At 41.6% G+C, this 17,899-nt stretch overlaps 1 protein-coding gene across 2 annotated transcripts in view; it reads right to left on the bottom strand.

Annotated features, from left to right (window-relative positions):
* FHIP1A (FHF complex subunit HOOK interacting protein 1A) overlaps positions 1 to 17,899 on the bottom strand; it is a 392,657-nt gene that overhangs the window by 58,385 nt on the left and 316,373 nt on the right. For both annotated transcript variants that reach the window (XM_086962295.1, XM_086962294.1), the window contains one exon: positions 16,044 to 16,225. In XM_086962295.1, coding sequence (XP_086818421.1) covers positions 16,044 to 16,225 — 182 coding nt within the window. The remainder of the gene's footprint in view (positions 1 to 16,043; positions 16,226 to 17,899) is intronic.

Below are 17,899 nucleotides of genomic sequence, written 5' to 3'. Positions count from 1 at the left end.
CGGGGAGGTCAGGTTTATCATTGCGAGTGGTCGCATCTGCTCGCGATGAGAAACTACCAGACCGTGTTGTGAAAGCTGCCACTCGAGTACAAATCTACTTGAGCGGCAGAAAACGACCGCTTGCACTGTGCAAGATGCGGTTTGCAATGATTGCACAGTGCTGACAGCATCTGGCACTGTGAAATCAGTGTGAACAGCATTTTGCACAGTGCACTATACAGTTCGCATAGTTTGCGTAGTGAGAAGTGCACTTCGCGTAGCTACGCGTAGCGCTACTACGTGAACTACGCCCAGGGTTAAACTATTCCTTCTTCTCAGATTGACACCCTGTATCATGTCTACATGGTTACTGTCTATTTCAGCATGTAAAAAGCTGAGCGACAAATGTGAGGTAATTTCTTCCACCTTCCTTGAGATATATTTAATTGAAGAATAATAGGGACATAATTCTCCACATCTGACAGGGGTTTCAGCTGGAAAGTTACGCAGTAGTCCTTTCATCATTTTGAAGACTAGGACAAGTAAACTATACAGACTCCTCTGCTGGCAGACAACCATCCATCTTTGTGTCAATAGTGTAAGGTAGGGGTATCTTACCTAGAGTGAAACATAGAAGTAGCAGACGTCCAACTAGCACTATGTTGCAGTAGTCCAGCCTGCTGATGGCTAGTTAGAGAAAGGTTAATTGTCAGTGTGGAACAGGCTATCAAGGCAGATCCTGCAGATGTTCAGGGGCTAGTATCTAGCAGCAGTAGGTATTTTGAAGGACTCCAGGCACATGGTATGAAAGAAAAGTACACAAATGTATCTAGCCAATTGTATTGAGGTGAGGATGCCGGGGCAAAATTTTATAGGGCGAGAAACATGCAGTTTTAACAGGGAAGTAGATAATTTCTGTCTCAGACAAAGACTCAGCACAAGAAAGCTAAAGGACATAAACTGCACTTCTTGCACCTGCCTGTCTCTCTGCTACTCAAACCTGTTCACCTCAAAGTAGGGGACCTGTCTAGTGTATTGCATCCTCTCACTCTCTACTCACCCAAACCCTCATATGGCTCTCGAGCTCACATGTTGACTTCCCTTCTGCGGACTGCAGGCTCTGCTTGGCTGTCAAGCATTACAATGACTTGGCCCCAGTGCTTAATTTGAGCCAGTGGTTTCCGGTGCTCAGCAGAGGCACTTAATCACCAATACCAGCGCTTTTCATGCGCATCAGTGAAGGACACATTCATTTTTGGGGCGATTAAGTGATTTACCCAGAATCAGGATGTTGAGCCGACCCGGAGACTCGAACATGGTTCCCCAGCTCCAAAGTCTACAGCTCTGGCCATTACACTACATGATCTCCCCACTTTCATGGTTAGTCATTAGTTCTATTTTAGGCGGCCCTAACAGGAGAAATTGGCTGGTACAAGCTGCCTCCTGACGAGAGCCCCAGCACTTATTTTTTATACAAATTAACCACTGCTTGACCCGCATAGTTATCTGATATTCAGGCCCACAGTGCGACGTCCAGTGTGAGATGGAAAACTGAGCACTCCCTTAGGCACTTGTCTCACCTACCTATTGAAGAACCGGGCTCTGCCAATGTGCATTCGAAAAAGGGCTTGTAAGGGACAAACATCAATACTATATGTTATATTTGGAGGTATAGATTAAGAGCCGAATGCAAGTACAAGGCAATTTTAGGGCGACAATAGATTATAAAACAAGCAAAGGGGAACATAGAGATGAACCACTTCATGCAAAGAAAACCAAGAATATAAAGCCGCCTTTTAGAAAGTCAAGCAGGTCCGCCTCCAAGCCGTAGAGGTGGAAGCCGAACAGAGCCTCGGCATGCATCTTTTCTCTTCAAATGTCTACTGCTAGAACCAGTGTATGCGATGTTTAATGAGGCCTTAAAATCAGAGGGGCGTTCCTGCAGATATTTATTTGTTAGTTTTATATAGCTCGAACATGACCCAAAGGTATCGGAGCGCTTTACAGAGTAAGCACAACAGTAGTAACATGAAGTATGTATATATATATATATACCCTGGCAAAGTGATCATTTTGTTTCTGAAAGACTGCACATAAATTACATTAATAAGCAACAATAGTGTTTTGTTAGTTAGACGTTTGCTTATTTGAGTAATTAGCTGGAATGCTGTGTGCATGATAACAGTGTACACATCAACATTGTGAATTTAGGTGGACACAGACAGATGAGGTAGTCAGCGTTGATAAGTGTCGAGTGAGTAATGAGCAGCAACAGAGCATACATAAATTGCGTATTTATTAATGTAAGGAATTCTATTCATTATTCTCTTTAGATACGCCTAATTTACGTAATGATTAACTAACAAAGCACAGACAAATTGAAAACATTAACAGAAAAACTGCATGCGTTGCTGATCTTTAATGGCACAAATAAGGACACACTAATTTCAATCCGACATAAAAGACCTCACTTCTTCCGAGCAGCTGCACTACTGAAATATCAAATTCGTCATATTATATTGGTCATTCATTTTATTTCCTGCACATTTTGTTGAGGAGATATTCTGCCATTCTCGGCTGGCCTATTTTGATGGAGGGATATAAACGGAAAATGAGATGGCTTATAATATCAGCTCAACTTTGAAACCAAGGAAAGGGCGCGTGACCCCGCTTTCAACTAGCAACATGCTTAAGCCAACAAGATCCAAAAGCCATTTTCTGCTTAAACTGGAGGGTTCTGATTTGCACTCTCTCTCACGAACTGATACACGATTTTAAAAATACAGTTGGTGAAAACATATTTTGGCTGTAATGGGGAATAAATGATCTATGTGTGCTGAATATGTATCCTTCCTCATTCCACTGAAAGTCTAAAGTGCTGTAAGTGGACAGGAATGACCTGGACAGGTGTGAAGCATTAGTCATTGCCCAAAAGCATGTTCTGGCTAGCTGCCTCCTTGAATACTCAAGGCAGACCACTCTTTTGCGCTCACAGCTGCCAAACATGGCACATAATGCGTTTAAAATATCCATATGAAAAGCATTTGATATTATTTATAGCAGTATTCTGTACTACATGTACCTCAACGAGGACAGACGAGCCCTAAGATTAGTTGAACGGCGATGGAGGTCATCACCATCCACGGACCACCTTTAACTGCTCAGGTGCACAAGAAACTCGTACTATAGTAAGATCAGACACTCAAAAGCAAACTTTTTCAAAAATCAGCTAGATCAAGCCAAGAATCGACCCAAGAAACTATTTGAACTAGTCAAAACTCAATCTATTGGCTTAGCTCACCCTCGGCAAGCTGGACAATGTTCTCCACCCAGCTGCGAATAATTTTCTTCCTTCTTCACAAGAAAGACGGAACTTCTGAAAACGGACCTACTTAAGGCCTCATTAGCTCAGATTGACACTCAGAAGGACACGCCATCTCACACTCTAGCAACCCCAATCACCTGCACATCTAAGCTTGCCCTAAAAAAATAACGCCTCCTGGGCCTCCTTCATAACCTACAGCGAAGAAACAATCCTAAAAGCACTGCCCCATTGGACAAAGATCATCAATGCTTTCCTAGTTCAAGGAGTTATGACTGAAATTCTCAAATCGGGACAAGTTTCCCCCGTCCTGAAAAAAACTACGGCGGTACTGCAGACCTAAATAACCACTGACCAATTTCCAACATCCCAACTGTGGCTAAACTTCTAGAAAAATGTGTTCTCAGCCAGTTAGACAAACACATTACCAATTTCCACCTGCTGAATAAATTCCAATCTGGCTTCCGGGCAGGGCATAGTACGGAGTCGGCTATGACCCACATAGTAGATAGCGCACTAAAAATCATAGACCAGAACAAATCCTGCCTCCTTATCCTACTTGATTTATCTTCAGCATTTGACACCGTCAATCATGATAATCTACTAGACCTCTTGCAACACAGAATGGGCCTATCAGGGTCAGTTCTAAATTGGTTTATCTCCTTCCTCCTAAAAAGATCCCAAATTTCAAAGTCAAGCAATCCCTGTCCATGGCCGTCCCAGTCATGTTAGGAGTCCCGCAGGGCGGCTTTGTCTCACCTACACTGTTCAACCTATTCATGGAGCCACTCACTGAGATCCTCAACTCATCAAATATCCACTTTCACATGTACGCAGGTGACACACAACTATATTAAAAGCTAAACTCTCCGGATGACATCACATCTCTCAATCTAACTTTACAAAAAACTCAGACATGGTTGACTGAAAACCCCCTCAAACTAAACGCCCTCAAAACAGAATTCCTACTAATAGCCCCACCTAACCAACCTGCCAACATGCTGGCTTCCCTTTTGCGGGCTGCAGGCTCAGCTTGGCTGTCAAGCATTACAATGACTTGGCCGGGCCGCACATAGTTATCTGATATTCAGGGCCACAGTGAAACAAGTCAAGTATATGAGATTGAAAACGGAGCCCTCCCTTAGGCACTTGTCTCACCTACCTATTGAAAAACCGGGCTCTGCCAATGTGCATTTGAAAAAGAGCTTGTAAGGGACAAACAACAATACTATATGTTATATTTGGAGGTATGTATTAAGAGCCAAATGCACGTACAAGGCAATTTTAGGGCGACAATAGATCATAAAACAAGCAAATGGGAAAATAGAGAGTGGTTCACTTCATGCAAAGAAAACCAAGAATATAAAGCCGCCTTTTAGAAAGTCAAGCAGGTCCGACTCCAAGTCGTAGAGGTAGAAGCCGAACAGAGCCTCGGCATGCATCTTTTCTCTTCAAATATCTACTGCCAGAACCAGTGTATGCCATGTTTAATGAGGCCTTAAAATCAGAGGGGCGTTCATGCAGATATGTATTTGTGAGTTTTGTATAGCAATGGTAAAAATGCAATCGAAGTACAGTGGGAATAAAACAAATTGTAGCAAGTAAACGAAGCTGCTGCTACAGATAACACATTTTTGGATTTCAAGTGCTATTTATTGTAACTTTAACCCATTTCTGCGGGGGAGGAGGGTTGGGAGGGGTGGATGGTATACAGCCGAATTAACCAAACGCATCTAGCAGAACACGGTTTTAGACCCTGGCTAAGCGATCATTGTGTTTCTGAAAGACTGCAAATAAATGACATTAATAAGCAACGATAGGTTATTGTTAGTTAGACGTTTACTTATTTGAATAATTAGCTGGAATGCTGTGTGCATGATAACAGTGTACACATCAACATTGTGAACATAGGTGGGCACAGACAGATGCAGGTTTGTATTAGGATTTGTAAAGCGCAGGTAGGTAGTCAGCGTTGATAAGTGTCGGGTGAGCCATGATCAGCAACAAAGCATACATAAATTGCGTATTTATTAATGTAAGCGATTCTATTCATTATTCTCTTCAGATACGCCCAATTTACTTAATGATTAACTAACAAAGCACAGACAAATTGAAAACATTAACAGAAAAACTGCATGCGTTGCTGATCTTTAATGGCACAAATAAGGACACACTAATTTCAATCCGACATAAAAGACCTCACTTCTTCCGAGCAGCTGCACTACTGAAATATCAAATTTGTCATATTATATTTGTCATTCATTTTATTTCCTGTACGTTTAGTTGAGGAGATATTCTGCCATTCTCGGCTAGTTTATTTTGATGGAGGGATATAAACGGAAAATGAGATGGCTTATATTATCAGCTCAACTTTGAAACCAGGGAAAGGGCACGTAACCCCGCTTTCAACTAGCAACATGCTTAAGTCCTCAAGATCCATAAGCCATTTTCTGCTTAAACTGGAGGGTTCTGAATTGCACTCTCTCTCTCGAACTGATACACGATTTTAAAAATACAGTTTAGTGAAAACATATTTTGGCTGTAATTGGGAATCAATGATCTATGTGTGCTTAATATGTATCCTTCCTCATTCCACTGAAAGTCTAAAGTGCCGTAAGCGGACAGGAATGACCTGGACAGGTGTGAAGAATTAGTCACTGGCATTGCCCAGAAGCATGTTCTGGCTAGCTGCCTCCTTGAATACTCAAGGCAGACCACTCTTTTGCGCTCACAGCTGCCAAACATGGCACATAATGTGTTTTACAAATATCCATATGAATTGCATTTGACACTATTTATAGCAGTATTCTGTACTAAATGTACCTCAACGAGGACAGACGAGCCCTAAGATTAGTTGAACGGCGATGGAGGTCATCACCATCCACAGACCACCTTTAACTGCTCAGATGCACAAGAAACTCGTACTATAGTAAGATCAGACACTCAAAAGCAAACTTTTTCAAAAATCAGCTAGATCAAGCCAAGAACCGACCCAAGAAACTATTTGAACTAGTCAAAACTCAATCTATTGGCTTAGCTCACCCTCCGCAAGCTGGACAATGTTCTCCACCCAGCTGCAAATCATTTTCTTCCTTCTTCACAAGAAAAATGGAACTCCTGAAAACAGACCTACTTAAGGCCTCATTAGCTCAGATTGACACTCAGAAGGACACGCCATCTCACACTCTAGCAACCCCAATCACCTGCACATCTAAGCTTGCCCTAAAAAATAACGCCTCCTGGGCCTCCTTCATAACCTACAGCGAAGAAACAATCCTAAAAGCACTGCCACATTGGACAAAGATCATCAATGCTTCCCTAGTCCAAGGAGTTATTCCTGAAATTCTCAAATCGGGACAAGTTTACCTCGTCCCGTAAAAAACGACGGCGGTACTGCGGACCTAAATAAATACCGACCAATTTCTAACATTCCAACTGTGGCTAAACTCCTAGAAAAATGTGTTCTCAGCCAGTTAGACAAACACATTACCAATTTCCACCTGCTCAATAAATTCCAATCTGGCTTCTCGGTAGGGCATAGTACGGAGTCGGCTATGACCCACATAGTAGATAACGCACTAAAAATCCTAGACCAGAACAAATCCTGCCTCCTTATCCTACTTGACTTATCTTCAGCATTTGACCCCGTCAATCATGATAATCTACTAGACCTCTTGCAACACAGAATGGGCCTATCAGGGTCAGCTCTAAATTGGTTTATCTCTTTCCTCCTAAATAGATCCCAAATTTCAAAGTCAAGCAATCCCTGTCCATGCCGCCCCAGTCATGTTAGGAGTCCCGCAGGGCGGCTTTGTCTCACCTTCACGGTTCAACCTATTCATGGTGCCACTCACTGAGATCCTCAACTCATCAAATATCCGCTTTCACATGTACGCAGGTGACACACAACTATATTTAAAGCTAAACTCTCCGGACGACATCACATCTCTCAATCTGACTTTACAAAAAATTCAGACATGGTTGACTGAAACCCCCTCAAACTAAACACCCTCAAAACTGAATTTCCACTAATAGCCCCACCTAACCAACCTGCCAACATGCTGGCTTCCCTTTTGCGGGCTGCAGGCTCAGCTTGGCTGTCAAGCATTACAATGACTTGGCCGGGCCCCACATAGTTATCTGATATTCAGGGCCACAGTGAAACAAGTCAAGTATATGAGATTGAAAACGGAGCCCTCCCTTAGGCACTTGTCTCACCTACCTATTGAAAAACCGGGCTCTGCCAATGTACATTTGAAATAGAGCTTGTAAGGGACAAACAACAATACTATATGTTATATTTGGAGGTATATATTAAGAGCCAAATGCCAGTACAAGGCAATGTTAGGGCGACAATAGATTATAAAACAAGCAAATGGGCAAATAGAGATGAACCACTTCATGCAAAGAAAACCAAGAATATAAAGCCGCCTTTTAGAAAGTCAAGCAGGTCCGCCTCCAAGTCGTAGAGGTGGAAGCCGAACAGAGCCTCGGTATGCATCTTTTCTCTTCAAATATCTACTGCCAGAACCGATGTATGCCATGTTTAACTAGGCCTTAAAATCAGAGGGGCGTTCATGCAGATATTTATTTGTGAGTTTTGTATAGCAATGGTAAAAATGCAATCGTAGTACAGTGGGAATGAAACAAATAGCAGCAAGTAAACGAAGCTGTTGCTACAGATAACACATTTTTGGACTTCACGTGCTATTTATTGTAGCTTTAACCCTGCGGGTGGAGGGTTGGGAGGAGGGGTGGGAGGGGTGGATGGTATACAGCCGAATTAACCACACGCATCCAGCAGAACACGGTTTTAGACCCTGGCTAAGCGATCACTGTGTTTCTGAAAGACTGCAAATAAATGACATTAATAAGCAATGATAGTGTATTGTTAGTTGGACGTTTGCTTATTTGAGTAATTAGCTGGAATGCTGTGTGCATGATAACAGTGTACACATCAACATTGTGAATATAGGTGGGCACAGACAGATGCAGGTTTGTATTAGGATTTGTAAAGCGCAGGTAGGTAAGTCAGGGTTGATAACTCTCGAGTGAGCCATGAACAGCAACAAAGCATACATAAATTGCTTATTTCTTAATGTAAGGGATTCTATTTATTATTCTCTTCAGATACGCCCAATTTACTTAATGATTAACTAACAAAGCACAGACAAATTGAAAACATTAACAGAAAAACTGCATGCGTTGCTGATCTTTAATGGCACAAATAAGGACACACTAATTTCAATCCGACATAAAAGACCTCACTTCTTCCGAGCAACTGTACTACTGAAATATCAAATTCGTCATATTATATTTGTCATTCATTTTATTTCCTGTGCATTTTGTTGAGGAGATATTCTGCCATTCTCGGCTAGCCTATTTTGATGGAGGGATATAAACGGAAAATGAGATGGCTTATAATATCAGCTCAACTTTGAAACCAGGGAAAGGGCACGTGACCCCGTTTTCAACTAGAAACATCCTTAAGCCAACAAGATCCAAAAGCCATTTTCTGCTTAAACTGGAGAGTTCTGATTTGCAATCTCTCTCTCGAACTGATACACGATTTTAAAAATACAGTTTAATGAAAACATATTTTGGCTGTAATGGGGAATCAATGATCTATGTGTGCTGAATATGTATCCTTCCTCATTCCAATGAAAGTCTAAAGTGATGTACGTGGACAGGAGTAACCTGGACAGGTGTGAAGCATTAGTCATTGCCCAAAAGCATGTTCTGGCTAGCTGCCTCCTTGAATACTCAAGGCAGACCACTCTCTTGCGCTCACAGCTGTCAAGCATGGCACATAATGCGTTTTAAATATCCATATGAACTGCATTTGATACTATTTATAGCAGTATGCTGTACTAAATGTACCACGATGTGCTACCTTATGCATCCCACCATAAGACAGGTTATCATGACATAACATGTGTATTGTAAAGTGCACGTTCCCCCAGTAGGGCATCTTGGTGCAAAATAACAGATGTTTATTGTTACCCAGCTTAGTGGTACTCATTTTATTGACCTCAGAAGGATGATAGGCTAAAGGGGCCCGCTGGGATTTTAACCTGTGACCATGAGGTCAAATACAGACCCCTACAGTTGATGCATCAGTCCACTAATCCACCAGACCCAGATCCAGCACATCTTGACTCTTTATTCTTTCCTGACATCTCGTGCACACCCTGATTCTTTAGGAGGTTGAAAATCAGATAACTAACTTTCAGCGCAGTGTCATTCATTCTAAGTGTTTTGACAGCAAACAAGCTTAATATTGCAAAGGCTTCAGACGGCACCATTGAAAGTGGAGCTGGGTGTGAAAAATTAGGATGAGGAGTTGGGACCGCACATGGGGTGGGTAATGCTTGCGCTGAACTCAGGGAGTTGAGAGTTGTGATCTGCCTTCAATGTGGCACATTACAGACGAGGTAGCGATCTTAGTCAGAAGCATGCAGACTTGAAATAAAAGAAGGACAGCAGTGCCAATATCTCTTGGCTGCCGTGTAAGAGTGGAGGAACAATCATAGGACAAGCTAGAGTGCATATTCAATCTCTGCCCTGAATACCTGGGACAAAGCATACCAAAGGTCATGGGAGGAATGCTTGCAAAATGTCTACCCACTGGCCATCACTAGGAGTAGGATTCCATTCATCGTTCTTTTGCCCACTATGCTATCCCAGTTTGGACCTAGCCATATGCAAATCAATCTTGACTCTGTTCCTCATGAGAACAATCCAGCCTGAACTGCTAAGCCAGATCCTCCCTTAACCGGAATACAAACAAACCAAGACCAGTTTTCCCCTTGAATACCTGGTATGGCAGGATCTCTAAGAACTCCCCCCTGAAGTATTCCTTAGACAAAAAGTGATGGATCTGATTAACAGGCAAAAACAGGTATTTTGTGAGCGGGGATACATTAGATCTACTGCCTTGTGGGGCTTGGAAATTAAAACTCTGTTTTCATCAGGTGGAGAAGTGTGGTTCACAGTGATTCATCCACAACCAGATCTGGGTGTGAGATGAGCGTTTGTCAGATCATATGGGTACTCTCCAGCTGATTTATCGTAGCACAGGTAACATATTGACGATAAGGAAACCCCTGCAATGCAGGAGACTGCTACTTTGAATATGAACAAAAGATGGACCATGGGGCACACAGACACACAGAAACTTCAAGGAAAGTTCTGTGCCTAGTACAGCAAAACCCAATGTGAAGATGACCGCCAAAGGTGGTGAAAGAGAGTCAACAATGGCACAACCTCCTTCAAACAGAGGTAAAGATACGCAGGCTCTGCACAGAACACTCCTGTGACCTGGACACACTGTAAGTGGAGGTTAAACAACAAACTATAATAAAGAGTGATCTGAATGCCCCCCCCTACATAGACATTTACAGACTGTTTAATACTTCTGAAGAGGTAGACGGGAGGTCAATATAAATCTTTTGGGAAGAATTTCTCCCAAGCGAATTCCCTAATTAAGTTCATGGTCTGATGTTGAACCTGACTCTGAGACAGCTGAATATTCGCTCATCATTCACATGCTTTGATGAGAGTGGGAAGAGATTATTGTTCATTAATCCTGGAAGTGTAATACGCTATGTTGAAACTACGGTTCTGAGAGGCGACTATGACTGAAGGTCCCTTTACTGAAGTTCTTACAGAAAAGAAGTTGTATATTTGCTAAAATGAAGAAGATTTGACTAAACAGCCGCAACAGTTTGAGATCTGCACACATGATATAGTGTAGTGACTGTCAAGCTGTTTATGGTTAGCTCTTTTGCCAATTCAGTTTTTTTGATTTTCCGTGCTAAGTGACCCTTTAAGTGTTTTGGCCTACTTTCCCTGAATTATAGTGAGTGAACTTGGAAGTGTTTTAATCATTCCATATGTAATTCTATGGTTTGAAATGTGTAGTACCGGGGAGTTGGTGCATATAGAGCGGTTGAGCTGCAGCTCAGGATGGCAGCAAAGATGTATACTATTGAAATTTATTGATTTGTGTTAATTGTTATGTTGGCTCATTTTTGTTAATATTCATTGAATGGTATCACGGACACCAGTAGGAATGGTCATGGTCACGTGGGATGATGTCTAACATGTGCAGATTTTAAATGTCACAGAATATGGTCCTTCTTCACAGGCACAACAATCAGGTCCTTATGTTGCAGAAGTCACATGTGAATCAAGAGAACGCCAAGATCAGTTCGTCTCGTCTTCAGCCTTCATCCAGCTGCCAGAAAAGTACTCATGTGAATGTGAGAAAAGTGGTGGACATGAGGGAGTGAAAGGTGTGTTACATCCAGAACAGTTCATGGATCTGCTTGAGGAATCCTCAATCCCTAAACTCGTAAGCAAAGGAATTGATGGGGGGGGGAAATCAGAGTGCCCCTGTATGTTTTGAGCCCCGCTAAAAAAGTGAACTACTGCCTACGCTGAGAAAGGAGATGACATGCAATTTCATGCATATTCTGAAACTCAATTTTTGGTGGCATTAACCTCTGGTGGTCCTGATGGGTATACTGACATGTACCAATAATTGCGAGCATCCCAATTTTGAGCTTATTACAGCCCCATGCCATCAATGAATGGGCCCAAAACGTTTATGTGCGGAAGTTGCCCAATTCTTGCAGGAGGACTTAATGAGAGGACTAACTCTAATTAAAAAACCAAAGAGCATCTGATAAAAGTCCTTATAATCCTTTTGAATGAATGGTGTCATTTTTGAAGAATGGCCATCAGACCATAACGCACAAGGAGCATGGTAAAATGGTTAAAATCATCCAGTAAGCGACCAGAGTGAATTCTACCTGGTCTGCGTGCTAGTAAGCCCTCACTAAGGGGATACCCACCATCCAGTCTGGGGAGGGACAATGTCCTCTGTAGTCACACAGTCATCAAGAGGTAAATTGTGCAGCTACATCTATCATCTGTCCTCACCCAACTGCAGGGTGAGGGCGGTAGGATTCACTCTGGTCCGTTTAGTGAATAATGTTAACCTTTTTACTACTGAATATTTGTTAGTCTAGGTTTCTAGGGATCAATAGCCCTGACAAATGGCCCTGACCGCTAGAGGTGACTTAGAGTAGGGCAGAAACATGTTGGCAATAAGTAATGGTCTGAGCCATTGTGGTCTCATTGTATCGCATATTTGGTTTTAGATGCATCATAGGTTACCACTAGTAAAGGTGAAAATCTGGTTACCTCTAGGTACCTTTGACTTTTTCTGGATTCTCCTGGTTTGTCCAGGAAATTATTTTATTTAGAATGCCCTCAATCGGATCCATTAGGAGGTTGAGTCCACCCTGGTGGCATTGTCCTACCAGGGTGGGGAGACGTTGCCTATAATGAAGCATGTCACATTATGTGAGTGAGGCTTCCTCTTCCAAAAATATTGGTCTTTCTTCTTCCCCTGTGTCTACTCCTATCTATGCCAGAGTTTTGGTAATCTAAGTATGACTGAATTGTACTTACAACACTGACAAAAAATAGCACTGCATAGCCACCATACCTTGTTCTGTTTTGGGTCTTTACTTTGGGTGGACGTGTGGTGGCATATACACCCTCTCTCCTTCCTTCTGTTTTTGAGTGCAAGAGGAGAAAGACACACATCTGGCAGGACACATTACCTCATCACTATAGCAATAACTCAACGAACCAAGAGATATTAATAGGCACTACTTTATTAATCAAATTAAGGTGGAAATACATGATTAAAGCAAGTATCTAGGTATAGTGTGACAACATGGTCCATACCCAGGAGGAACACACAGCCAAGTCAGCCAGGTTTAATCGGACTTTTTTTGGCTCTTTAGACAGTGTGGAGGTGTGCATGGAAATATGCCTAATAACCATGCAGAACTTGAGGTACCTCACGTGACAGATGAGGGCAGCCATGTCATTATCGATGATTATGTAGCACCCTTGACTCCAGCCCTGAGACAGGAGGCAGGATGAAGGACTGAAGGAGGCAGATATTGAAGGATGGGCAGGCTGGTATTGACACAGTGAATGTACAAGACCACTGTGTCCATTCCTACAGCAGGCATGAATCCAAGGATATAGGACAGAATGACGCAGAATCATCTGAAATGGAGCAAGTCCTTGGGATTTCTCAATCCCTCCCAGAGTGGATTATTAGTCACCCAAGAGCAAGTATGCAGGGGCTTTGTTTTGTTTTTTGAGAACGCCTGGGCTCAGAAAAAGGAAAATCAAAATGGGTTACATTCTACGGGTTAGCACTAGCAAGAATGAAAGAAGTTCCGTTAAAGGATCTCACACCAGACCAAAAATCATAAAGATGTTAAAACATCCAGTTGATCCACAGCAGGAGGAAGGCCAGAGTTTTCAAGACAGAATGCAGAATAGCATGTACCAAGTCACGATCCCGGCAGAAGGGATTGCAGTTATCCACCCTACACTTCCCTGGTTACATTTAGGCTTCTAGCTGACAACATAAGCTAGGCCTATAGAGGAGATAAGGAACAACCACCACTCCCTGAAAGTGTGTAGAAGCCTCGCTCTCCAGAGCATTTATAGTTGTACTGTAGAGTCAAATCTTGCTGACAATTGAAAAAAAAAAAAAAATACCATAATCAGAGAGTAATAAAGAAAAAATAATAATTTCTAAGGCATTAAAGGAGTATATCTTTCTTATCACAGAGCACGAATTTCTCAAAGGATGAGAGAAGATTTTAAGACATATTTTTTTCTTTTATGAATACTGTGATGTATCTCTAAGAGTACCTAGAGACCCAACTGACTTACAGGTGGAAATTTACCAGACTATGCCAGGTTTGAAAGGAATAGGCATTTACTGAAATGGACAATGAGCTGCCGAAAAGTGGCCAAATTCAGCCAGATGACACAGCACAATATTTCTACAATACTTCCAGGAAGCTGCATATCTGCAAGGAACAGTTTGGGTAAACATAGTTTTGATTGCAAAGTACAATGAGGCACGTGTTTCCATTGTAAGGCAATAGTGGCATTGATTATACAGAATTTGAGATGAAAGATTATGTCTCTGGTAAAGCACATTCCAATTATAAAACACTGTATAGATAATGCACTATCTCATTTATGTGAATATCTAGGTTACTTCAGAAGCAGAATAGTGAGTGTCCACATAGGGCATCCCCATCCCACAGAGCCAATGGAAGCTAAGAGGTTAATGTTTTTATAGCTCCTGAATGGATCCCCAATCTCCTCGACAAGAAGCGCATCTAAATATGGCTCCCCAAAGGTGTGAGGATGCAGATAGTTTTATGTTGGATATTATAGAGCAGAAGCTTGTCCACGGCATGATAGCAGAGAAGATGGCTAGTCAGCATTTCACATGCCCCACCTGGGACAGCCAAAATAATTTTATAAACCTGTGCCATGAAAAGAGGGAAGGAAGGGAATAATAGAGTAGCAATATGTATTGGGGTGATTGAAGCGTTGAAATAAATATGCTTCTTCCCAAGGGGGACCCGAATATTCAGACCGGCATTTTGAGGGATGTTTCTGAATTGTCTGTTCGGTCTCATGAGGAAAAGGGATATCACACAGCACATAAACAGGACTTTATTATTTGCCTATGGGTTGGATGATGCTATGAAGGGCACACTAGCAGTTTTGGCATATACGGTCTTGAAACACTTTGGTAACAAGAAATATTCCTATTATAGTGACAGTTGCTTTATTGAACTCCACAATATCTATATTTGAATGTATACAGAGTAAATACTGGCATTTGTTCCAAAATATGTTATACTGTAAGGGCCAAATTAAAATGGCCTGGCTTATTTAAATATCAAACTTCTGCTAGTAAAATATGGGGAGGTTAGACTTTAGACCTGGATATACTTATTGATATTGTTTCTAGGTAGACAACCTCCTGAATTTTTAAGGTGTTTAGTGCACAATTTTCTTTTTTTTTTTAGCTGTGTAGTAAACTGTGATGGAAAGTATGGACAGTCTGTTAAAAATTACTTTTGCCTGTCCCTTACCTTGAAAGATCTCACCTAGTGATCCTGAAATAGTTGAGCTTTGCAATTTACAGAAAATATTTGGTTTAAATCTGCTTTTCCAAAAGGACGGATGTTCATAACTGCTTTTTGGGATGTAGTGACATAGTTCAATCTGTAAACATTCCCTTTCAGAGAGATAATTAATTCACTTACAAAACACTATAGCAGTGCATTCGTCGTCAACCAATTTATTTCCTTGAAACATTTCGTTCAAATTATTAAAACCAGAACAAAGAATTCAACCTCATGGATCAAATAACAAACGGACTGGCAAAATGGAAAAATATAAGAAAAACGGGAAAAGGGTATATTGATTATAAAAACAATTTTAAAGGTTGCAGTAGTAGACAGAAGGGGCAGTGAATAAAAGGAGATGCACAGTGATTAAGCAAGAGTGGCTGAAGGGTATTTCAGCAGGACCACCAAGGGACACATTATTACGACCACTTAATTCACAAAGGCTGTAATCTGAACCAAATAATTTCACCTAATAAATAGATTCCATTCGTTAAATAATTGACCAGCTAAATCTTCTGCAATGACAAACTAAAGTGCAAACCAAACCAAACCAATATTCTCATGGCCTCTTCACACTATTTTGATATAATATCAGATACTTAATGTGTTATGAAACTGCACACCGCTTTTTGGAAGCTAAAACCTCACTGTGGGAGCTGTAATCTGAACTGCCCCTTTGAAAGGAAAATGAGATGTGCTTGTACCTGTATTGACCTTTGACCACAGGATATAATCCCTCTCCTGGCTTCCAAGAGTTAGCGTGATCCCACTTGCGCAGCACACAGGCGTCAAAGCCAGGAGTTTAGCAGCAGACACCGAGTAACAGTCCCTTTCTCTCACTGCCCACCGCTGGCTCAGCATCATATGATTACAGGGGATGAGGTACCTGCGGAAGCAAGACGTCAAAGGTTAGGCACACCTTCTCAGACTGGAGGAATGCATTATTTAGACAGCTGTCACCAATCCACTCGACATCTGCTACAGCTCTCAATTGCTCTCTGATCTTTTATTTTATCTCCACTTCCGAGCAGCAGACTAGGGTAGTGGTTCTTAACATTTCGACGTCTGTAGACCCCATTTAATCATTACTGGAATTTGGGGACCCCCCACTGAATCATTATTGGAATTCGGGGGGTGGGGGGGGGGGGGGGGGGGGGGTCCCATGGAAACAGTGCTGGAAGACCGGGACCTGGACCTAAGAAATGTTGATGATTTGAACTGCAAAACAATACAGACGCAGCAATTGATCAAACAAATAGACCAATTATGACATATTCACAAACAAATATAAAAAACAACAATCGTAATTTCAACAGAAATGTTGGAGCTGATCTAGATACAATTGATGCCACCCTTTATCTATACTATATTCTGTTTGAGGCACTTGCCTCACTTGCTCCCACAAATCCATCTGAGGATATCAACCTAATTTTGAGCATCCAATTGAAAATTCCTTCACATTTAGAGAACGTTTTGATCTTTTCAATTTTTAATATTATTTTGTTATTTATATACACTTTAATAATCTGGTAATATTATTTAATTTTCTGAGCGGTTGCAAACCCCATGAGTAGGCATTGCAGACTCCCCACAGTCCCCTGGACCACAGGTTACGAACCACTGGACTAGGGCATGGGTAAACTACTGAGCCATGGGCTGCAAATGCTGCGCATAATACATTAAAGCCTTGCCTACTCTTCGACTACTGCTTGTAGCTCACGTTTCCTAAAAATTATGTCCATTTCGTCTCCTTACTGCTTTTCCTATAAGTTCCTAAAGGTGCTCTCAGCTGTGGGATTTATGTTCAAACTGCGTCCCTCTGGAAATCCTTCCTAGATACCACCGCTCTGCTTCTGTTAGTTGTTATGATGTAAATATATCCATGAAATGCCGAGGTGTGGAAAACATGATGATTTATTAATGGAGATATAGATGATAATAATCAAGTAATTAAGTATCCTCAAGATCTTAGAACGAGCCCCACCAGGAACAGCTCCCTTGTTGCCCAGCCCATACTTCCAACTGACACTCATCTCACCAGGCATCCCAAACATTCCATTACATCATATGCACCAGCATTCCACCAAACATCCACTCACAACACATGCATTCTGGCTGAGCAGCAAGGCAGGGAAATGGGAAGGATGTATTGCAAAGAATACAAGATACCACACATCTTTCCTCTTTACCAATGAAAACAAGGAAAAAAACATGCTGTTCAACAATATCATAAGCAGAACAGAAATGAGCATATAAAGTGAAGCAATCAATAAAGCGATGGAATGAAATAATGTAGAACATCACAATAAGGAAGGAGAAGACAAAGAAAAGATAAATCAATGATGAATCCATAACACACATCTTCCCCTTTTTGGAAAAAAAACGGATAAAAACCTGGTTTCAACGAAAGAAGCATAAAATTGCAGTTGAAAGCTGGAGTGAAACACTGAAAAATGAAAAGGAGAATGAGGAGAAGCAAAATTCACACTCGCACAGTAAACTAAACGCAAATGGAGAACGACATAGTGGTAGATTATTTTGTGTTTAGGCGAGTTCCCCT

Source organism: Lissotriton vulgaris, chromosome 3_1 (genome assembly GCF_964263255.1).
Source record: "Lissotriton vulgaris chromosome 3_1, aLisVul1.2, whole genome shotgun sequence".
NCBI lineage: Eukaryota > Metazoa > Chordata > Amphibia > Caudata > Salamandridae > Lissotriton > Lissotriton vulgaris.
The sequence above is the reverse complement of the archived record's forward strand: the minus strand, read 5'-3'. Positions and strand labels throughout refer to the sequence as shown.